This window comes from Engystomops pustulosus, chromosome 11 (genome assembly GCF_040894005.1).
Source record: "Engystomops pustulosus chromosome 11, aEngPut4.maternal, whole genome shotgun sequence".
In the NCBI taxonomy this organism is placed as follows: domain Eukaryota; kingdom Metazoa; phylum Chordata; class Amphibia; order Anura; family Leptodactylidae; genus Engystomops; species Engystomops pustulosus.
In genome coordinates, this window is record NC_092421.1 from 81,640,624 (window position 1) to 81,664,562 (window position 23,939).

A 23,939-nucleotide genomic window follows, 5' to 3' on the forward strand; every position below is an offset into this window, starting at 1 on the left:
CTCATAGATCCACGCACCGGGACTGTGGTAATCTTCACAGGCTATTACACTGTGCAGGAGCACTTCCACTCTGCCTGCTGGTTTATCGTGGTGGATTGTGACGGGAGATTTCCATTAGGTGGTTGCAGATATCCAGGGTCTAGACCTGTATGTGGAGCAGGTAAGTGCCATCACTACTCACCTGCTGAGAGCTGGACACTTACCAGCAGCTCCTGAATTTGTCCATCCACATGAAATTGGCTGTAAATATCAAGGAATTTCAATGGAATCCCCAAATGAAATCGCATTTCACCAAGGAATGTGCCAACATGTCGCCCCTTACCCTATGGAAGACACTGGACGCCATAGGGGGGTCTCAGATGCAGCCCCTCTAGTAACCAGGAGACTCAAAAGCTTGTAACAAGGTTTATTACCATAAAACATTTGAGCTGGTCTTTAGGGAAGTGCAGGGACGCGGCCGCCCCTCATCAGCGCAGCACGTCACCATCACCCCCTCCTCAGCAGCGCAGGACGTCACCATCGCCCCCTCCTCAGCAGCGCAGGACGTCACCATCGCCCCCTGCATTAATGTCCCCCCTGCAGCACAGACACCAGGTCACCACTTTCTTTCATCTCCTGTAAGAGAGAGACAGAGAAACATCAGAGACCGGACCTCACAGCCCAAAACATTGCGGCTATACCTTTGTGCTCCTGTACAGCTCCTCCCTTCTGCTCACTGCCTGGTGAGCTGACATCAGCGGGGGAGGGAGGAGCTGTACAGGAGCACAAAGGTGGGGGCTGAGAGCTGAGGAGTCTGCAGCACAGACAAGTCACATGTTTTTTTTTTTTAAATGCATCCAAACCTAAACCCAACCCCTGGGACTACACAGAGGATTCTGTCAGGGTGCAAGGTAAGTTATAACACACAATTCCTGCACTGCAGGTGTGATGGGCTTCTGTAACCTGTCTTTAGTAAAAATGAGGTCCCTGCTGACAGGTTCCCTTTAAAGGGGTTGTCCAGAGGTTGGAAACCAGGGCAGCTTTCCTCCGCACATGGCTCCTCCCCTGACCATGGGCAGTGCGTGGTATTACAGCTCCACCCATTTCTAGACAGCAGAGTGGCAATACCGGCACAGACCATGCTCAGGTGGGAAGCTGTTGATGCAGACACCAGTCGTGCCTTTTAACCATTGAAAAACTCCTTTAAGGCTCGAGGAAGATTTTAATTAAAGGCAATTCTACAGAAGTCCCCAGGGAAGCCCGACCCCTGGATTCAACGAATTGAGGGAAAGGACCCCCCCCCAGAGCCCCATCGGGAAAAGAAAATCTTAACGGCAAGTCAGCAGGTCCCTCATGCAGTCACTGATCACCTTGACAATGTCCAGCCCTCCGATGAGCTCCCCTCTGACATACAGCTGCGGGTACGTCGGCCAATTGGAGAATGTTTTTAACCCTTGCCGAACCTTAAATTGGAGAGAAACAGATAAAACACAGCTAATGAGAGACTGAAAGAATATAACACATGCACAGAATACATGAAAATCAGTCTCTATGTCATATACTAAAGATAAGAGACCAGGAAGGCCAGTGATTGGCTGGAGAAGCCACATAAATGACCAACCAACACAATGGTCACCACACAGTGACTGCACCAGCAGCAGAATAGTGAGTGCAGCTCTGGGGTATAATACAGGATGTAACAGCAGCAGAATAGTGAGTGCAGCTCGGGGGTATAATACAGGATGTAACTCAGGATCAGTACAGGATAAGTAATGTCATGTATGTACACAGTGACTGCACCAGCAGCAGAATAGTGGGTGCAGCTCTGGAGTATAATACAGGATGTAACTCAGGATCAGTACAGGATAAGTAATGTCATATATGTACACAGTGACTGCACCAGCAGCAGAATAGGGAGTGCAGCTCTGGAGTATAATACAGGATGTAACTCAGGATCAGTACAGGATAAGTAAACTCATGTATGTACACAGTGACTGCACCAGCAGCAGAATAGTGAGTGCAGCTCTGGGGTATAATACAGGATGTAACTCAGGATCAGTACAGGATAAGTAATGTCATGTATGTACACAGTGACTGAACCACCAGGAGAATAGTGAGTGCAGCTCTGGGGTATAATACAGGATGTAACAGCAGCAGAATAGTGAGTGCAGCTCGGGGGTATAATACAGGATGTAACTCAGGATCAGTACAGGATAAGTAATGTCATGTATGTACACAGTGACTGCACCACCAGCAGAATAGTGGGTGCAGCTCTGGAGTATAATACAGGATGTAACTCAGGATCAGTACAGGATAAGTAATGTCATGTATGTACACAGTGACTGCACCAGCAGCAGAATAGGGAGTGCAGCTCTGGAGTATAATACAGGATGTAACTCAGGATCAGTACAGGATAAGTAAACTCATGTATGTACACAGTGACTGCACCAGCAGCAGAATAGTGAGTGCAGCTCTAGGGTATAATACACGATGTAACTCAGGATCAGTACAGGATAAGTAATGTCATGTATGTACACAGTGACTGCACCAGCAGCAGAATAGTGAGTGCAGCTCTAGGGTATAATACACGATGTAACTCAGGATCAGTACAGGATAAGTAATGTCATGTATGTACACAGTGACTGCACCAGCAGCAGAATAGTGAGTGCAGCTCTAGGGTATAATACACGATGTAACTCAGGATCAGTACAGGATAAGTAATGTCATGTATGTACACAGTGACTGCACCAGCAGCAGAACAGTGGGTGCAGCTCTGGAGTATAATACAGGATGTAACTCAGGATCAGTACCGGATAAGTAATGTCATGTATGTACACAGTGACTGCGCCAGCAGCAGAATAGTGGGTGCAGCTCTGGAGTATAATACAGGATGTAACTCAGGATCAGTACAGGATAAGTAAACTCATGTATGTACACAGTGACTGCAACAACAGCAGAATAGTGAGTGCAGCTCGGGGGTATAATACAGGATGTAACTCAGGATCAGTACAGGATAAGTAATGTCATGTATGTACACAGTGACTGCACCAGCAGAATAGTGAGTGCAGCTCTGGGGTATAATACAGGATGTAACACAGGATCAGTACAGGATAAGTAATGTCATGTATGTACACAGTGACTGCACCAGCAGCAGAATAGTGAGTGCAGCTATGGAGTATAATACAGGATGTAACTCAGGATCAGCACAGGATAAGTAATGTCATGTATGTACACAGTGACTGCACCACCAGCAGAATAGTGAGTGCAGCTCTGGAGTATAATACAGGATGTAACTAAGGATCAGTACAGGATAAGTAATGTCATGTATGTACACAGTGACTGCACCAGCAGCAGAATAGTGAGTGCAGCTCTGGAGTATAATACAGGATGTAACTCAGGATCAGTACAGGATAAGTAATGTCATGTATGTACACAGTGACTGCACCAGCAGCAGAATAGTGAGTGCAGCTATGGGGTATAATACAGGATGTAACTCAGGATCAGTACAGGATAAGTAATGTCATGTATGTACACAGTGACTGCACCAGCAGCAGAATAGTGAGTGCAGCTCTGGAGTATAATACAGGATGTAACTCAGGATCAGTACAGGATAAGTAATGTCATGTATGTACACAGTGACTGCACCAGCAGCAGAATAGTGAGTGCAGCTCGGGGGTATAATACAGGATGTAACTCAGGATCAGTACAGGATAAGTAATGTCATGTATGTACACAGTGACTGCACCACCAGGAGAATAGTGAGTGCAGCTCTGGGGTATAATACAGGATGTAACAGCAGCAGAATAGTGAGTGCAGCTCGGGGGTATAATACAGGATGTAACTCAGGATCAGTACAGGATAAGTAATGTCATGTATGTACACAGTGACTGCACCACCAGCAGAATAGTGGGTGCAGCTCTGGAGTATAATACAGGATGTAACTCAGGATCAGTACAGGATAAGTAAACTCATGTATGTACACAGTGACTGCACCAGCAGCAGAATAGTGAGTGCAGCTCGGGGGTATAATACAGGATGTAACTCAGGATCAGTACAGGATAAGTAATGTCATGTATGTACACAGTGACTGCACCAGCAGCAGAATAGTGAGTGCAGCTCTAGGGTATAATACACGATGTAACTCAGGATCAGTACAGGATAAGTAATGTCATGTATGTACACAGTGACTGCACCAGCAGCAGAATAGTGGGTGCAGCTCTGGAGTATAATACAGGATGTAACTCAGGATCAGTACAGGATAAGTAATGTCATGTATGTACACAGTGACTGCGCCAGCAGCAGAATAGTGGGTGCAGCTCTGGAGTATAATACAGGATGTAACTCAGGATCAGTACAGGATAAGTAAACTCATGTATGTACACAGTGACTGCAACAACAGCAGAATAGTGAGTGCAGCTCGGGGGTATAATACAGGATGTAACTCAGGATCAGTACAGGATAAGTAATGTCATGTATGTACACAGTGACTGCACCAGCAGAATAGTGAGTGCAGCTCGGGGGTATAATACAGGATGTAACTCAGGATCAGCACAGGATAAGTAATGTCATGTATGTACACAGTGACTGCACCACCAGCAGAATAGTGAGTGCAGCTCTGGAGTATAATACAGGATGTAACTCAGGATCAGTACAGGATAAGTAATGTCATGTATGTACACAGTGACTGCACCAGCAGCAGAATAGTGCGTGCATCTCTGGAGATCGTTATCTCATTAGCAGAGGGTGTGGCTGTGTGTGGAGCTGCTGTGTGTTTGTGCTCCTGAGCTCCTGGAGGAAGATCTGCCCGCCCAGGGCCTGCTCTCTCCTCTCCCAGGGAGGGAGTTAGGTTCCTGGGGATGAGTGAGGGAGCCAAGTCCCAGGCTCCTGCTTCCCGGTCTAGGCCGGCGGGAGGCAGGAAAGGACAGCAACCGGCCAGCGCTATGGAGGACTCAGGGGTGAGACGTTCCACCCGGAGTCGTAGCAATACGGCTCCTGCTCCCCCTGAGAAGCGGAGAACCCAGAAGCTGAATGCCCAAGTCGGTGCGGGTGAGAGCGGTCCTTCCGGGGCTGGAGCCATGAAGCGGAGTGCTCACAGAGGTAAGGCTGACCATGCGGGGGGAGGCTGGGCGGTGCAGGGGCCCCGGGAGTCTTTGTCCACCTATGCCTCCCGGGTCCAGAGCCACCTCTGTGAGTACGAAGAGGCAACTAAGACCATCAGGAGGCTCCGGGAGGAGCTGCGTTGTGCCCGTGCCAGGGTGAATACAGCAATGGGGAAGCAGAGGTCAGAGATTACCAGTGAAATTAAAAGACTAAAATCAGACATTGAGAAGCTTCTTATAAGAAAGACTTTTATTAGCGAGAACGGCGGTCCATTCAAGGAAAAATTGTTGAATGATGACAGATTTGCAGACATGGCTGATAACAGAGAGCAGAGGCTGAAGGGGTTGCAGCCTGCGAGCCAGGTGGAGGAGGAGGATGATGATGATGATAACGAGCAGCAGTTCCCACCTGGCGGCCTGCAGGAAGATCAGCAGGCCTCGTGCAGTGGGCCCCCTGCAGGACAGCCAGCAGTAACACCTCGCTCGGGGGAGGACAGTGACACCGGCAGCCAGGGAGGGGCGCTCATGGCAGAGATCCGGCTGCTCGAGTCCCCAGTGCGCATGGAGAACTTTTCTTTTGGTGACGAACTCCCAGAGGAAGCCGCTGGGGGGAGCAGCCGGAGGAAGAGTAAGAAGACCAGGCCAAAGCAGCAAGAAGAGGTACGTTTCATCTTTACCCCCCTCCCTGTACACCCCCCCGGGCAAAGCGCAGGGTCAGCTCACTGTGCAAGCCCTGCTACCCAAACCCCCCCGAGTTCTGCTGTGGACCCGGTGCAAAGGTGCAGGGAGATTACAAAGCCAGGTGGCGAGGTGCAAGGCTCCATCTCTGCTTGTAGTAGTGGAAATGGAGCAGGGAAAGCATCGGCTGAAAGGCCGGACACTGAGTGTCGCCCCGCGGGGGGCGCTCCATCTAGCACTGGCACTGTGGCCTGCTCCCCAGGGGGAGGGGGGGGCAGCCTGGTGTCGGCGTCGGTTACGGGTCCCAGTCCCAGTCCTCCCAGCGGTGGCGATTTCTCCATGGGAAAAAAAGTCCTGTTTTGTATTGGAACTGGTAATTCTGAAAATAGACATCCTGTAGAGACTGGCGAAAGACGGACGGCGAGCAAACGCAAACTGACATCTGACGCCGAAGAAGCAGAGGGCAAAAGCCAATCTGGGGTTGGGGTCACCTCTGGACAGATCATGCAGGCCGGGGGAATTGGTTCTGTGGAGGTGGCCTCTGCCCCTATGGCCAGAGATGCTGAGGCTGTCCTGCCGTCCGTCGTTACTGCTGGTCCAGCGAGTGTGAATGGTGCTGTGGCTGAAGGGTCGTTATCAGGGGTAGAAAATGCAGGTGATGGTGGTGCTGTGAGTGGAGATGGTGGTATGGAGAGAGGTATTGCTGGGACTAGTGGTGCTGCTATGGTGGGAGGTGATGTTGTTACTATGAGTGGAAGTGTTGCTGTGGATGAGGGGGCTGTTGTGAGTGGCGGGGCTGCTGTGAGTGGAGATGGTGGTATGGAGAGAGTTATTGCTGGGACTAGTGGTGCTGCTATGGCGGGAGGTGTTGCTGTAACTGGGGAGGTTCCTGTGAGTAGAGATACTGGTGTGGCTGGAGGTGTTGCTGGGACTTGTGGTGATGCTATGGTGGGAGGTGATGGTGTTGTGGGATGTTTTGCACGTAATAAGAGGGCTGTTATGGGTGGGGGTATGGTGGGGTCTGGTCCTGTTGTGCCCCCAGCGGTGGCAACCCCCAGCGGTGGCAGAAGTTATGCCAGTGTCACTGCTGGGGGAGATTTCGCATCCTCCTCGTCTTCGGGCCCTAGGGGCAATATTTTGCAGCAGCGTCTTCTGGAAGCTCTGAGAAAAGGGGAAAGATCAATCACTGTAGAGGGTGGAGAGGTTGATCTGTCCTTCTGGATAGAGAGGCACGGCCTTGGAGCCTTCCGAGAAAATAGAGGGGGGGAAACTGCATGGTCCCTCCCGACAGCCGGGCCAGGTGGCGCCCGTAGGAATGTGGTCCGTCTTAGGTGGCGGGGCAGTGATGCGTGTCCACCTAGAACTAAGGTGGTTGAGCTCCTCCTAGAGATGGGCTTCAAGGCGATAGACATCTTTGCCTTGATTCATCCTTATGGCACATCTGAGTTCGATGTCAGTTTTGTTCGCCCAGAGGGACTTGAGCTCTTCTGGGGGAATTATGAGCTGAAAAAGAACATGCCCGGTTGGCGAGACTTTGCTGTTCAGGCAGTGTCTCGCCAAAACCAGGTCAAGAAAGTGACCGTTTTAACCCGTAATGAATCACTTTCTTGCTATGACATCATGACTTGGCTTGGGCGATATGGTGAAGTATTGGAGACGCCAAGGAAAAATCGGGACGAGTTTGGTATCTGGTCAGGGGCCTGGACCTTTATGATGAAGTTAAAGGTTTCAGGTAACTCGGTTGCCCACATCCCTTCATCAGCCTTCCTGGGGAGGGATCGCATCCAGATCTTCTACCAGGGTCAGCCTAAGCTGTGCCACAGGTGCGGTGACCCCACACATTTCAGCGCAAACTGCACCGTGCAGAAGTGCGCGTTGTGTGGGGGTGTCGGCCATCTCGCTGCATCCTGTAAGCAGATTCGGTGTCACCTGTGTGGTGACTTAGGTCACCCATTCAGCCGTTGTCCTCGTTCTTTTGCTAATGCGGTTCTGGCTCCGGTGGGTGAAGGCCATGAGGCCGAATCTGCTGGGGAGGGGACTAGCAGAGGCGGAGGAACTGAGGGGCCAGGGAAGAAAGATAAGAAAGTGACGCCATCACGACAGAGGCGTCAGGAGAGGCGCCAAAGGGACAGGGAGGTGGGGGAGTCGCGGGTCACTGCCCCCGGCCCTGTCCTACAGCCCAATCTTGTTGCTGAGGCCCCGAGGAATGATGAGTTGGATGAGGAGGTCAGGAGGATCCAGAGGGAGGAAGCGGCCACGCTCTCAGAATCCTCCCATTATGAGAGTATGGATGAGGATAGTAGGGCGTGGCTACAGGAAAAGCGCAAGCAGGGCAAAAGGAAAAAGAAAAAGAAGGGAGATTTACAATCTTCTCTCACCCTGACTCAGAAGCCAAAGGAAGGTAAAGCTGATTCCCCTCTGGTTGGTCTTTCCAACCGGTTCCAAGCCCTTGACAACGTCTCTGCCTCAGAGGTTGAGGGTGAGGTTCCGGAGAGGGCGGGAGGGCTTTCAGGAGATGCTGAGTCTCCCGCTGAGGATGCTTCGTCCTCAGAATGGGAGACTGACCTGGAGTCCGGAGACGAGGATGAAAGAGCTGATATGGACACTACAGTTTCAAAAAAGAGAGGGAAAGGGTCCTCTTCTGAAACTGAAGAGAAGGGCGGTGGGAAAAAGAAAGCCGTCTAACTCAATCACTCATGATGGCGGCACCCACTCCGTTGACGCTGGCGTCCATTAATGTCGCCAGCATTAAGTCTGATGCGGCTAGATTTGCGGCCTTTGATTTTCTCGGCCGCATTGAAGCCGACATTTTATTTTTGCAGGAGACCAGGCTGCCAGATTTGGCGGCCGTGTTTAAAGCTAAGAGGGAATGGAGACACGGGCCTTCCTATTGGTCTCTTGCGGCCGAGCCGTATAGCGGAGTGGCGGTACTTTTTACCGCACCGGTAGAATGCCGACGAGTTATTGAGTTAGAAATGGGGAGGTGCCTGATCCTGGATGTCCTCATGAAGGGACAAGAACTTCGCCTAATTAACATCTATGGTCCCCAGTCCAAGTGGGACAGGAAGTGTCTCTTTATGAGGATCAAGCCCTACCTTTTTACAAGTCGGCAGGTGGTCTTTGGAGGGGACTTCAATGCTGTCACGAGGTCCCAGGATAGGGGAGGTTCCAGAGACAAGCTGACTTATGATAGCGTCGCTCTTAATAGCATAGCTAGTGAGGCTCGCCTGGTGGATGTCCACATCCGGCACACCCCAGGCCACGCGGGGTTCACCTATTATAGGGGTAGCTGCAGGTCTAGAATAGACAGGTTTTATTTAAAGGAGGAAGCCATTTCTTCAGCAGTGTCCGTTGTTGAGGTGGAATTCTCCGATCACTGTCTAATTTTGTTTTCTCTGAATGTTACAGAGACCCCCCGGATGGGAAGAGGCTATTGGAAGCTCAATTCGTCTCTCCTGGAAGAAGCGGAGATCAGACAATCCTTTGAGGACTTTCTTCAGAGCCAGGTACCATTGCTGGGCCTTTGTAGCAGTAAGTCAGAGTGGTGGGAGATGCTCAAGAAAAGGGTGGCGAGATTCTTCCGCCAGCTTTCGAGCCTCAGGAGCCTGGACAGGTACCGCCTGTATCAGGGCCTGAGGAGGAAACTCGAGCATCTCGTCTCGACTGGAGGTAGTCGTGAGGACATCTCCAGAGTGAAATCCTTGCTGAAGAGGTGTCAGTACGATAGACACGCATCTTTGGTTTTTGAGAGGGATTACGGGAAATACCGCTCGCCCGACCCTTACAGAAACTGCAAGATGTCAGTGAATGGTAAAGTTGTCACGGGACTGGTTGACAGTACGGGATCCCTGAAAAGGTCCAGATCAGGGATTCTGGAGGTCGTCAGATCCTTCTACTCGCACCTCTTGGGTAGGAAGGATCTAGATCGGGATGTGATGTCGGCTTTCCTGGCTGAAACTGTCCCTGAGCCAGGAGTAGACCCCTCTCTTGATGTTTTGACCGAAGTGATCAGGGAAGAGGAAGTCAGCCTGGCGATTGAAGGGCTCGCCCTCAAGAAATCGCCAGGTCCGGATGGCTTAACATCCGAGTTTTATAAGACCTTTAAGGACGCCTTGGTTCCCCTCTTGACTGAGGTATTCAATGAGTGTCTTTCCTCGGGCGCTCTGCCGAAGTCAATGAGGAGGTCAGCCCTGATCATTCTGTCAAAGGGTAAGGACCGATCTCGTATTGAGAACTGGCGTCCCATAGCGCTTCTCAATACGGACAGAAAGGTTTTGGCAAAGGTGCTGTTTAATCGGCTGGTGCAGTTTGCGCCCCGGCTCCTTTCGGGGACCCAGCACTGCTCTGTTCCAGGCCGCAGTACATTTAGTGCTGTGCTCTGTGTCCGGGAGGCAGTGGAGCAGGGCAGGGCTGGTAACTGGAAGGGGTACTTGCTGTCCTTGGATCAGGCAAAAGCGTTTGATCGGGTTAACCACGAGTACCTCTGGTCTGTCCTTCTGAGGTATGGCCTGCCGGGTGGGTTTGTCAATTGGCTTAAGGTTTTGTACGCAGGGGCAGAGAGTTTCCCGCTTGTGAACGGTTGGATTGGCCGCTCTTTTGAGGTCGGGTCTGGTGTTCGCCAGGGTTGTCCTCTGAGCCCACTTTTATACGTGTTCGCGATTGACCCATTCCTTAGGAGGGTTGATCGTGGGCCGTTGGTGGGAGTCGGGATGGATCGGGCAGCACCGGAAGCCACTCTTAGAGTGGTAGCGTATGCCGATGATGTCACCGTTTTCGTGTCCTCGGGAGGGGAGGCGCAATGGGTGATGTCAGAGGTTGACCGCTACTCAGAGGCTTCTGGGTCCAAGATCAACCGGGATAAGTGTGAGAGTCTCTGGCTGGGAGAGGGAGGTCCAGGTTTTGATCTCCCGGACACTCTTCCAGGGCCCCAGGACTCTGCCAAAGTTCTCGGCATCGAATTTGGCCAGGGGGATTACCCCATGCAAAACTGGGACGGCAGGCTTAAGATCGCCGCTCAGAGGGTGGACCAGTGGAAGGGTTGGTCTTTGACCCTCAGAGAAAGGGTTAATCTGATCAAAACCTACCTGCTCCCGTTGATGATTTATCTGGGCAGTGTGTGCATGTTGCCAGAACCCCTCTGGACTCGGGTCTACAGTCTGTTCTTCCAGCTGTTATGGGGGAATAGGCTGAACCTTATCAAGAGGGAGGTTACTTACCGCACGAGGAGACAAGGAGGGTTGTGTATGGTCAACCCTGTGGTGTTCCTAGTGAATACCTTTCTTAAGATCAATGTTGCAAACCTCTGGAAAGAGAGGGCTCCTCCGTGGGTATACTCCTGCAGGGGATGGTTTAGGCCTTTCTTCCAGGAATGGGAGACAGGAGGGCAAGTGAAGGATCTTCGTACACCGCATGGGCATCTTCCGGCTTACGCTACCCCGGTTCTGAAGGTGATTCGCCGGTGGGGTCTGGGAATGTGGGAGATCAGGACCATGTCGAGGAAAGTCCTTGACAAGAGGGTTCTGTTGACCCATTTCCAGAAGCCTCTGGCCCTCAGGGATTGCCCAAGTCGGGATCTTGGGGTGGGTTTGAGTTTATTGAATTCCATCAGGATCCCCTTGAAGTTTTGGGACGTGACTTGGCGCTGCTTCCATGGAAAGCTGTGTGTGAGGGACAATCTGAAGTGTAGGAGCTCTGAGGAAAGGGGTTGTCCCCGGGAGGAGTGCGGTGGTCTGCTGGAGAGCATGGACCACTTCCTGCTTCAGTGCCCCTTTAACACAGAGGTGTACAACCGGGTGGGCGCTTCCATCCATTGGCCCGGGTTGGCCGGTCTCTCCTATGCGGAGTGGGCCTATGGAGCATTCAGAGGCCTGGGTGGCCGGGACCGCTGCACGTTATTCCTAGTCAGTCTAGTGGTCAGGTACCACACGTGGAACGCACGGTGTTTAGTATCGACGCAGCGTAAAATCCTCCCGGTGGATGAGGTGGTTAGGAACATTCTGGGTGACCTGGTGAAGGTGCGCTCTCTGGAGTATGAGAGGCTGGGCACGGGGAGGGCCTCTCTCCTTTGGAGGGGGTTCTCCTTTAGTGTCCCTTAGTCTGTCATCTCCTCTCCTGGTGTTGGGCTGATGCTGCACTGTAGATTTTTGTTTTGTATCTGAGGTTATAGTGATGTTGGGCTTGCAGGCGCCGAACCTGGGCTTTATGTGGTTTGGATTGATGATGTTGAGATTTTATTTGTATTCTGTTTTTCTTTATGTTATGTTGTTAATACTGTATATATTGTATATATTGTATATAGTGGGGTTTGGGATTAGTGTTAGGTTGGGAGGGGGGTGATGGTGGTGGGATTTACGAACAAGTGACCTTGGACTCTATGACCCTGGGCACTGGTCTGGACTACTTAACGCAAACTTTGGACGTTAGACCAGTGTCTGGGGGGAAGGGGAGGGTGCGGGCGAGGGATTTAGTTTAGTGTAGTGTTGTGTGTATTTGTTATTATATATTGGAAAAAAAAAAAAAAAAAAAAAAAGGGTGTGGGATGTGATCTGTGTGGGGTGGTTTGTTATTAGAGGGTGTGGGGTGGGTTTATGTATATTTTATAGTCATTTATGTTTTATTTGTGGGTGTGGCTTTTCTTATTGTTTATTGGTTTGGTTTAGGTTGTGATAATCGGTTGGGTGGGGGTTGTGGTAATTGGTGTTCATTACGGTGTATTTTAAGTTATTGTTTTTACTAGGTGTGAATGTGGCTGGACCAGCAGGTAAGAGATTGTATATATTGTATGTTATGTTTTGTTTGTATTGTTATGTTTTTTACTTTTATATAAAATAAAAGATCTACAGGATGTAACTCAGGATCAGTACAGGATAAGTAATGTCATGTATGTACACAGTGACTGCACCAGCAGCAGAATAGTGAGTGCAGCTATGGGGTATAATACAGGATGTAACTCAGGATCAGTACAGGATAAGTAATGTCATGTATGTACACAGTGACTGCACCAGCAGCAGAATAGTGAGTGCAGCTCTGGGGTATAATACAGGATATAACTCAGGATCAGTACAGGATAAGTAATGTCATGTATGTACACAGTGACTGCACCAGCAGCAGAATAGTGAGTGCAGCTCTGGGGTATAATACAGGATGTAACTCAGGATCAGTACAGGATAAGTAATGTCATGTATGTACACAGTGACTGCACCAGCAGCAGAATAGTGAGTGCAGCTCTGGAGTATAATACAGGATGTAACTCAGGATCAGTACAGGATAAGTAATGTCATGTATGTACAGTGACTGCACCAGCAGCAGAATAGTGAGTGCAGCTCTGGAGTATAATACAGGATGTAACTCAGGATCAGTACAGGATAAGTAATGTCATGTATGTACAGAGTGACTGCACCAGCAGCAGAATAGTGAGTGCAGCTCTGGAGTATAATACAGGATGTAACTCAGGATCAGTACAGGATAAGTAATGTCATGTATGTACAGTGACTGCACCAGCAGCAGAATAGTGAGTGCAGCTATGGAGTATAATACAGGATGTAACTCAGGATCAGTACAGTATAAGTAATGTCATGTATGTACACAGTGACTGCACCAGCAGCAAAATAGTGAGTGCAGCTCTGGGGTATAATACAGGATGTAACTCAGGATCAGTACAGGATAAGTAATGTCATGTATGTACAGTGACTGCACCAGCAGCAGAATAGTGAGTGCAGCTCTGGAGTATAATACAGGATGTAACTCAGGATCAGTACAGGATAAGTAATGTCATGTATGTACAGTGACTGCACCAGCAGCAGAATAGTGAGTGCAGCTCTGGAGTATAATACAGGATGTAACTCAGGATCAGTACAGGATAAGTAATGTCATGTATGTACAGAGACTGCACCAGCAGCAGAATAGTGAGTGCAGCTCTGGGGTATAATACAGGATGTAACTCAGGATCAGTACAGGATAAGTAATGTCATGTATGTACACAGTGACTGCACCAGCAGCAGAATAGTGAGTGCAGCTCGGGGGTATAATACAGGATGTAACTCAGGATCAGTACAGGATAAGTAATGTCATGTATGTACACAGTGACTGCACCAGCAGCAGAATAGTGTGTGCAGCTCTGGTGTATAATACAGGATGTAACTCAGGATCAGTACAGGATAAGTAATGTCATGTATGTACATAGTGACTGCACCAGCAGCAGAATAGTGAGTGCAGCTCTGGGATATAATACAGGATGTAACTCAGGATCAGTACAGGATAAGTAATGTCATGTATGTACATAGTGACTGCACCAGCAGCAGAATAGTGAGTGCAGCTCTGGGGTATAATACAGGATGTAACTCAGGATCAGTACAGGATAAGTAATGTCATGTATGTACACAGTGACTGCACCAGCAGCAGAATAGTGAGTGCAGCTCTGGGGTATAATACAGGATGTAACTCAGGATCAGTACAGGATAAGTAATGTCATGTATGTACAGTGACTGCACCAGCAGCAGAATAGTGAGTGCAGCTCTGGGGTATAATACAGGATGTAACTCAGGATCAGTACAGGATAAGTAATGTCATGTATGTACACAGTGACTGCACCAGCAGCAGAATAGTGAGTGCAGCTCTGGAGTATAATACAGGATGTAACTCAGGATCAGTACAGGATAAGTAATGTCATGTATGTACATAGTGACTGCACCAGCAGCAGAATAGTGAGTGCAGCTCTGGAGTATAATACAGGATGTAACTCAGGATCAGTACAGGATAAGTAATGTCATGTATGTACACAGTGACTGCACCAGCAGCAGAATAGTGAGTGCAGCTCTGGAGTACAAGTCATGTAATGTTACTGTTGGTGTTGTCCTCTTTCATGTTTTCTTTAAACTTGCGTGATTGCAGAGAATTAAAGATTTTTTATATGAAAACACAACACACGACATTCATTACTCACCTCTTCATCCTCCAATATGTCAAAGGTGTCATAATCCACCCTAGAAACCAACGGAAGGAAAAGCTAAAATTAGAATATTATAACATCAATGTCCTGCAAATAAGAGACTCGCTTCTCCCAACATTTCAACAACCTCTGAATACGGGGCGTGCCTTTCAGAGCAGAATTGGGGGGGGGGGGGGCGATAACTACAATAAGAAGCAGGTTTCTATGATGAGATATCACAAAGTTTTTTGGGTACTGATGAGTGGACCCCTTAAAATTTGTGTGCAAAAAGTTTTAAAATCCTGTTCAAGTCTTTGTAGCAAACTTGGAACCCAATCTGTAAGACGCGGGGTGCGGGGTGGAGGTGCCCCGGTGCGGGGTGGAGGCGCCCCGGTGCGGGGTTGCGTTTGGGGACCTGAAGCCGCGAGGTCCAGGTCGGCTGATTATTATCTGTGAGTTACTTGTAGTATTCCCGTGAAGCTTTCCCCATGGTCGGTGTGCACTACCCACCCGGCGTTGTTCAGGATCTCCAGGATCTGTCGGCTAAATCCGCACTTCGCCATCTGGAAAATAAAAGGCAAATTACAACCTAACACGAGAGCGCGACCCCCCCCCCCCCCACACCCCCGTACACAATATTTGCGTCCTACCTGCTTGTTCCCCTTCATGAACAGGATGACCGGGGCTTTATTAATGAGAGCCTTCAGTCTGCAACACAAAGACACGGCATTACCTCTGCCTGGCGCCATCGTATCCGCGCTCCCAGGGGGCAGATACAATCAAACACTACAGAGATTCTCCAAAAGTAAGACTTATCAACATCTATACAATTATAGTCGCACCTTCATCTTTGTTATAATGACTCCCCAAACCCCGAATTCCAATGTGAATGTCTTGTGACTCCATAATCGCCAATTTCTCATGTCTAGCAATGGACCTTTCCTTACATGGGCCCCTCTGTCCATGTAGCTGCTTGTAGCACGATGTATCCGATGGCTCCCTCGTCCGCTCTGTCCATGCCGACAGGCTGGTGGGGAGCAGACTTTAAGGGTTCTGGTGTCATTTTAAAGAGGAGAATCTCCTTTTTTATCATTGCATAAGGATTGTGTTTCAAGGTGCCATAAATACGGAAATATCCGCATCTAGTAATTTTCATACATCGCTTCCATTCCCAACAGTGGACATATCCATGTCTGTGGCACCTACAAACACAATCCTTATGCAAAATAAAATGGGAGATTCTCCTTGTTAAAATAATTCCATAACTATTAAAGTCTCCCCTCCCCCCCCCCCACCAGCTTGTCAGCATAAAAAGGAGGAGGGAACTGACAGATACAATGTGCTACAAGCAGCTACAAGGACAAGAGGGGCTTATGATATAAATCCTGTAACAGTACAGGGGCTCTTTAAAATGACACCAGAACTGTTGGGACCAGCCTGTCAGAAGGAGGAGGAGGAAACAAACAGATACAATGTGCTACAAGCAGCTCCAAGGACAAGAGGGGCTTATGATATGAATCCTATGATAATATAGGGGCAATTCGTGGCACCAGAACTATGCTCTAGACGCCACAGTCCAGAAGATATAGCTGTTTGCATCCAGGGCTTATTTTCGGGGTAGGTTTCATCTCCGGGGCAGGGAAGTTGTTACAGCTGCTTTCACATGGCACTGATAGAGTCCAGGTAGCAGGTCAGTCAAAGGGGTTTGTTATTACAAATAATCCAGGTTATTTCTGACATTCCACAAGATGGATATCCCGGATAGCTGCGGCCCCACCTCCGGAGACCTGAGGACCTCCAATGCGATTCCTCTTCTCATGGCGCCACCAGCAGGTCTCCCCATTCTCACATTACGAGCAGGTATGTGTAAGAGATAAGCTGCCCACCTACCTGTCCTCCAAGCTCTGGGCCTTGGGACACATGGTATCCAGCTCCCCCGATGCTTCCAGTTCCTAGTGGGGAGATCTCTGGTTAGTCTTATATCCCTGTAGCGCTATGACACCAGATGCCCATCCCGCAGCTCACCTTAATAACGTCCAGTCCTCCCATCAGCTCCCCTTTGACGTAAAACTGGGGGTAGGTGGGCCAGTTGGAGAAGGTTTTCAGCCCCTGCCGAACCTCTTCATCCGAGAGAATATCAAAGCTGCTGAACTGGATCTTATGCTTGTGGAGGATATCCACTATCTGCCTGCTGAACCCTGGAAGACAAGACGCAGGGGTGTTATATAATAATAAGGAAGCCTCAGTTCCAGCACCACAGCTCTCTGGACTCTGATGGGGAGGACCAGAGCTGCAGTGCTGGAACTAAATGCTCATGAAGGCGTCTTGTATTGATTTTTCTATATTTGCCCCAATTCTACACATTTTTGTAAACCTTGTTTCTTTAGGAAGATAAAATCAGGCTTTTACTTGAAGGAACATCAACCACAGAAAGTATAGACAGGATGTAGTCACAGGATCTGTGGACGGGCAGATTTCTGATAACCAAAAGCAAACCCAGGGATATAACAAGCCGCGCACCTGTGTGACATCACATGACCAGGGATATATAATGAGCCGCGCACCTGTGTGACATCACATGACCAGGGATATATAATGAGCCGCGCACCTGTGTGACATCACATGACCAGGGATATAACGAGCCGCGCACCTGTGTGACATCACATGACCAGGGATATAACGAGCCGCGCACCTGTGTGACATCACATGACCAGGGATATATTACGAGCTGTGCACCTGTGTGACATCACATGACCAGGGATATATTACGAGCTGTGCACCTGTGTGACATCACATGACCAGGGATATATTACGAGCCGTGCACCTGTGTGACATCACATGACCAGGGATATATTACGAGCCGCGCACCCGTGTGACATCACATGACCAGGGATATATAATGAGCCGCGCACCCGTGTGACATCACATGACCAGGGATATAACGAGCCGTGCACCTGTGTGACATCACATGACCAGGGATATAGCAAGCCGTGCACCTGTGTGACATCACATGACCAGGGATATAACGAGCCGTGCACCTGTGTGACATCACATGACCAGGGATATAACGAGCCGTTCACCTGTGTGACATCACATGACCAGGGATATAACGAGCCGTGCACCTGTGTGACATCACATGACCAGGGATATAACGAGCCGTGCACCTGTGTGACATCACATGACCAGGGATATAACAAGCCGTGCACCTGTGTGACATCACATGACCAGGGATATAACAAGCCGTGCACCTGTGTGACATCACATAACCAGGGATATAACGAGCCATGCACCTGTGTGACATCACATGACCAGGGATATAACGAGCCGTGCACCTGTGTGACATCACATGACCACGGATATAACGAGCCGTGCACCTGTGTGACATCACATGACCAGGGATATAACAAGCCGTGCACCTGTGTGACATCACATAACCAGGGATATAACGAGCCATGCACCTGTGTGACATCCTATAGGAAAATTGCCTAACTACTCCAACAATAAATAAAAGTGGACAATCCCTTCAAGGGGCAGATCAGTGGAAAATGCGCTGGATTTTCTTGTCAGGTAATAGATTCCCTCTGAATCGGGTCTTCCGTCACATTGATGGTTTCTCTGTGCAGATCTGCGTCTGCCGTGTTACACATGAAATTTACAACATTTGAGATAATGTTGATGCAGCTCTTCATGTGACTGGAGCAGAATCTTCATACAGATATAGGACTCCGGTTACCCCTGGCAGCGGTGAGCAATATGTTCTGCGTTATGTATCTGATCCTCGCGTGTAGAGCCGGGAGCGGGATGTGTCCATCACTGGGGGGCTCATTAGTAAACAGCTGAGGGGCGGATGTTTTTGGTTATTCAGTTTTCGATACATTAAATCCTTTCTACTGTCCGGGCGCCCACCGCAAAGCTTAGTGCGGGCTCGTGATGGCGGCGTGGAGCTTGGGAAGACTCATGGCCCAGGTTACAAAATGAAGGGTTAATGCGGCACCGTGAGAATGTTCTGCCCCGGGACAGAACCGCCGAGCACTTTCATTTTTGCATTGAAACGAAGGAAGATGAATAACGACTCGTTACACAGCACAGCAGAAAAAACAACATCATCTCCTTGGGTCTCGCGCTCCGACGCTGCGCATCTGAGGATTAGCTCCCTCTTACAGCGAATCACCAGCTTTTACCCCAATCAATTCTACTTTCTAAAATCCCTCCTTTTATTTAAACTTAAGCCCCTTTTACCTATAGAAAAAAAATCTCCTCCAAATTCATGTGACATTTAGCAGAGAAGAGTCATATTTCATGAGACGTGTCAGACGCTGCAGGGGATCTTCGATTCTATCTACAAACAAGCTTTTGCGGTCACATTAAAGATAAGAATCTTATCTTTTAGATCACACCAGGCTTGTGGTTCTGTGATCTACAGAAGATAGATCCCGGAGATCACAGAGATCAGAGATCGAGGAGGTTTCAGGAACTGGATCATTATCTGCAGCTCACATTTCCATCTATGTCTTTAACTGCCTGTATCTCCAGTTCTGTAGGTCACAGAAGCTCATGTGATCTGAAAGACGAAATTGTTCTCTGTAATATGGCACCAGCAGGATGAGTCCAGGAACTACAGAACAGAAGATGAATATGGGGACTATGTCTGGACACTGCAGCACTTCCCTCATGTTCCTCGTAGTCCCTTATCGAAGACTTTGTAATCTCCTGCTGTCTGTTATTGTGTTAACACCGAATGGGTATTGTCAAATGGAATATTGGTTTTATTTGCTGTACATTTGCTGCAATTCCGGTATGTTTGGGGGGTGGGTTGTATGTATAAGCGAGGGTTGGGGGCGGTAAAGGGACTTTGTCTGTACCTGTAATGAGAAAATATGTTCAATAAAATAAAATTTGATTAAAAAAAAAAAAAAAAAAAACACAGCAGATAGAGGAATCTGAAGAGCCTCTAAATTGACTCATCTCATCACAAATATGACTCGCTTTTTCACATGACGTACGTAAATTGGTGAGATGTCAGATAAAAGAGGGAATTTAAGAGAGAACAGTTCATCCCCCACCTGATGGGGCTTAGTAGTTTAACAGCTGTCGTTAAGTATCCTTAAAGGCGTTCTCCTCTGTAGATGGGTGTAACTATAGGTTTCATCTGCAGAGTCAGCGCCACACGGGGACATCCAGTGTATGGGGAGGGAAGCTGTGCCCTCATCATCGGTGGAGGACATCGGGTCTAATACAAAGCTGCAGCCGTTTGACCCCTTAGATGTTGTGGTCAAGGCATCCAGGTGGTTATAGACACAGATAGGAGAATCAGTCCCACAGAAGTGCTCAGTGTAACGGCCCAGCACGCACCACCACTCAGTACAGAAGGATTTATGAGACAGTATCCCTGTGATTATTGGGGTCCGATGGGACAAAAACCCCTGCACTCTACATGGCACCGGATGGAGGCGACTGCAGCAGAACCACAACAGCCCCCATGTCATTGAATAAGATCCAATCCCTGCGCCATCAATGTGCAGCATGTACCTACCACATCGGGGCTCCTGGGGGGAGCCCTTCATGAAGAGCATGCAGGGGGCCGCGTTGATTAGCCTCTTCAGCCGCACGTTGAGGTCTTCCTTGGGAGCGCTGCTGGAGGGAGCCGGGAAGGAGGCGCTGGACGCGTGGCGTTGGACCCGCTTGGTAAGCTCCGGTGCGTGGGCCCCATCTAATCTGTCAATCTTCTGAGAGCTCTGAGACAGAGAGAGGAGATACCTGGTCACTTACACAGAACCGGCAAATTTACTCCCCGAGTACTGACCCAAACACATGAGCATCGTCCTATAATCCAGAGAACATGAGCACAAACCAAATCTGCGTCTATCGACCCAATGGAAACACTCCGGATCAGAGGCAGAATTATCAATGTACACAGAACCATTCCCAGTGATCGGCGGTACTGGGGAAGTAGAGCTCTGGTATCAGGCCCGATCAGACCTAACACAGGGCGATACTAGCACAAGGAGCCGACAGGTTCCCTCTAGTATAACTCAAGTCACTTTCTAAATAATAAACTCGTCAATATCTTAACCCTTTCACCCTAGAGGTAAACTTGGTGATTTGGACTTGGGCTACATGTGAGCAGGGAGTAGGGATTAGCTCCCTATATCCTATAATGGCCTCCCACAGTGTCCAGCGCTTCCCATAGACGATTCCCAGACACACAGGAAGAAGTCAGAGACAGTCACGGCCAACAGAGGGCGATCTACATCCAGCAAACAGGAAGGTGGGAGAACAGACCCTAGGACTGGACTGTGTGTATGGACCCAGGTCTGGTGTCACGCAGCACCAGAAAATACCACCAGTCCAGAAATGACAGACCGAATGAGTCCGGGGGCAGTTTCCCAATCTTGGGGTTAGCACTGAATCGCAGCATCACCATCTTTCTGTGTTTCTCTGTGCCACAAAACCCAAGAAATCCAAAGTTGCCATAAAGAAAGTGATTCCTCTACAGCTTTCCAGTCCAGGCTATAACAAACAACGGAGATCTCCAGTTCTGTGGCACCTAGAAACACAATCCTGATGTCATATTAAATGGGGAGATTTTCCTTTTAATATGACACCAGAACAGTGTGTGAGAAGTCACATCTGAAGGCAGAGGGGGGGGGGGGCAATCTGGAGAAGTACACGCATCCTCTGAACCTGGGGAAGGGTTTGACACTTTGCATATACTTTGATACTTTGTTCTGCGTAACAAATTGCACTTCGTAGTGGCGGTATTTAATATCCCATGCCATGTACTGGGAAGCGGGAAAAAAAATTCCAAATGCAGTGAAAATGGTGAAAAAAACGCATCTGCGCCATTTTCTTGTGGGCTTGGATATTACGGCTTTCACTGAGCGCCCCAAATGACATGTCTACTTTATTCTTTGGGTCGGAGCGATCACGTGGATACCAAATTTGTATCGGTTTTATAATGTTTTCATACATTTACAAAAATTAAAACCTCCTGTACAAAATTTTTTTTTTTTTATTTTGCCATCTTCTGGCGCAAAGAACTTTTTTTATACTTTGTTGTACGGAGCTGTGGGTGGTGTCATTTTTTGCAACATTTGATAATATTTACAATGATATCATCGACTTTGGGCGCTATTTTCCGTTACGGGGTTAAGCGCATTGAAAAAACGTTAATATATTTTGATAGATCGGGCATTTTCGGACGTGTCGATACCTAATGTGTTTATGATTTTTACTGTTTATTTATATTTATGTCAGTTCTAGGGAAAGGGGGGTGATTTGAATTTTTAGGGTTTTTTTATTTATTTTTTTTTTTTTACTCTTTTTCAGACTCCCTAGGGCAGTGATGGCGAACCTATGGCACAGGTGCCAGAGGTGGCACTCAGAGCCCTCTCTATGGGCACCCGCGCCATCACCCCAGCGCAGAGTTCGCCAGACAGGACTCAAGGCCTTCTGCAGTCCCAGGCAGCCCAGAACCCTAGAAGGAAGCTACAATGATAACCAAACTTCTTCTCCTTATTTCTACTGTATTGGTGTCCCCAGGTGCCTATACAATTTAAACATGTAACAGAGCAGGGAGTAATAAGTTACTGTTTAAATTGTCGAATCGGCACTTTGCAAAAGATATTTGGGTTTCGGTCGTAGTTTGGGCACTCGGCATCTAATAGGTTTGCCATCACTGCCCTAGGGTACTTTGACCCTAGGTTGTCTGATCGAGCCTATGTAATTGGACCAAGGATTATCCATAAAGCTTCATTACAGACATATTACAGCTGATCACTGCAGTCTGGGACCATAGTAACATCCAGAGAGGTCACCAGGGGTCACAGGGGGCAGAGGGGTCCGTCTGTAACTATGGGTTGTCTGTAAGTCGGGTGTCCTTAAGTAGGGGACCGCCTGTACTGCCATACTACAGTATATGGGGATTTTCCTGCTCATTCATTACAATGTGCTATCAGTACATTGTAATGAAGCGGTTAAAACGAAATAGCCTACCATGGAGACGGATCGCCGCTCCCCGATGACGTCACGGGCAGCGACGATCCTAGGCAAGATGGCGGCGCCCATGCACCGCCATCTTTTTGAGGCTGCCGACAGCTTTGCTGTAATAACACCCGCGATCGGTGCTGGCAATATGCAGCAAAGACTTACCGGCTATGGAGAGCGCTCAGCCCGTGAATACACGGCGGGCGGTCATGAACCAGTTAATGAATTTTTTTGTAGAGATTTTTAGTCATGTGTCTGTCAATTCTATAAAGAAAAAAATACATGCAACTAAAAAAAAAATAATTTGATAAAGTATTGACATTAGGTTCTCAAAAAAAAAAAAAAAAAATGATGTAGAGATCAGCGGATGTGTCACTTTAGTTTGGCCGTGTGACCCGATTGTGTCGCTATGTTGGCAAACGGATGCCCCTTACTACTACCGCGGGAAATCACTGCCATGTCTAGTAACAAAGGGCGGCCAGTAGATATATCTTCATCCGTAGGATATGTTAAGCTGTTCCAAAGTTATTGTCATTTTTAGAGGAGCAGAACTGGACTGCAAAAAGACGACCTGGACATTCAGGCATGAAAGTGTTAAATATATAAAAGTGAAGCTGCACAAAAATACAGATAGATAGATACACACAAAAATAAATACTCACACAGAAAGATACACATATATACACAACACAAGTGACATTTCCATCTCGTTTCTTACCTTAAAAAACAGGAAGGTCGGCACGGAGGAGATCTCGTACTTCTCCGACACTTCAGGAACGGCTTCGGCTTCGAGCTATGAAATCCAAAAAAAGAAGCAAATGAAATTATTAAAAAACAAATAAAACACTCAATGTTATTTGGTTTTTTTCCTGCCCCCCTTCTCCGGCAGGCTTAGAGAGCCCTCGCAGGGACACTTGGGATGTTTAGACGAAATGTAAAACTTTGCGAGTCATTTGCATATAGATGAGCCTCGGCGGCCGCCCCCGTCGCCCTCTCAGCTTCGCGGTGACAGAACGGGTTCAGGGGTCGGATTTTGTTGCACATTTTCTGGAGATGCCCCGAGGCGGCACATAACATTTTTTGGTGCACTGGTGACCTAGTAAATTCTCAATCACATGCAGCGACGACTATATTGAAATCCATAAATCACTGACCCCGGTTACGTCCTGATTACGACGCTTATTTTCTGCCCAAAGCAATTCGTGCCGTTTGCTCTATTGACTAATTTGGCGCGGCCGTACATCACGGCTGACATCTGCAGCTCCGCAGAT

The 23,939-nt window shown here is 48.5% G+C and overlaps 1 protein-coding gene across 2 annotated transcripts in view; it reads right to left on the minus strand.

Moving 5' to 3' along the window:
- Window positions 1–458: 458 nt before the first annotated feature.
- The window catches only part of GLRX3 (glutaredoxin 3), a 28,222-nt gene continuing 4,741 nt past the window's right edge, over window positions 459–23,939 (minus strand). Inside the window, exons 3-12 of one of the 2 annotated variants that reach the window (XM_072129988.1) lie at window positions 23,387–23,461; window positions 20,216–20,417; window positions 16,708–16,880; window positions 16,573–16,634; window positions 15,333–15,390; window positions 15,193–15,245; window positions 14,698–14,737; window positions 1,350–1,442; window positions 535–615; window positions 459–468 (exon numbers count right to left, since the gene is read on the minus strand). In XM_072129988.1, the coding sequence (XP_071986089.1) occupies window positions 565–615; window positions 1,350–1,442; window positions 14,698–14,737; window positions 15,193–15,245; window positions 15,333–15,390; window positions 16,573–16,634; window positions 16,708–16,880; window positions 20,216–20,417; window positions 23,387–23,461 (807 nt within the window). In that variant the 3' untranslated portion in view covers window positions 459–468; window positions 535–564. The other variant, XM_072129987.1, reaches the window with a different exon arrangement.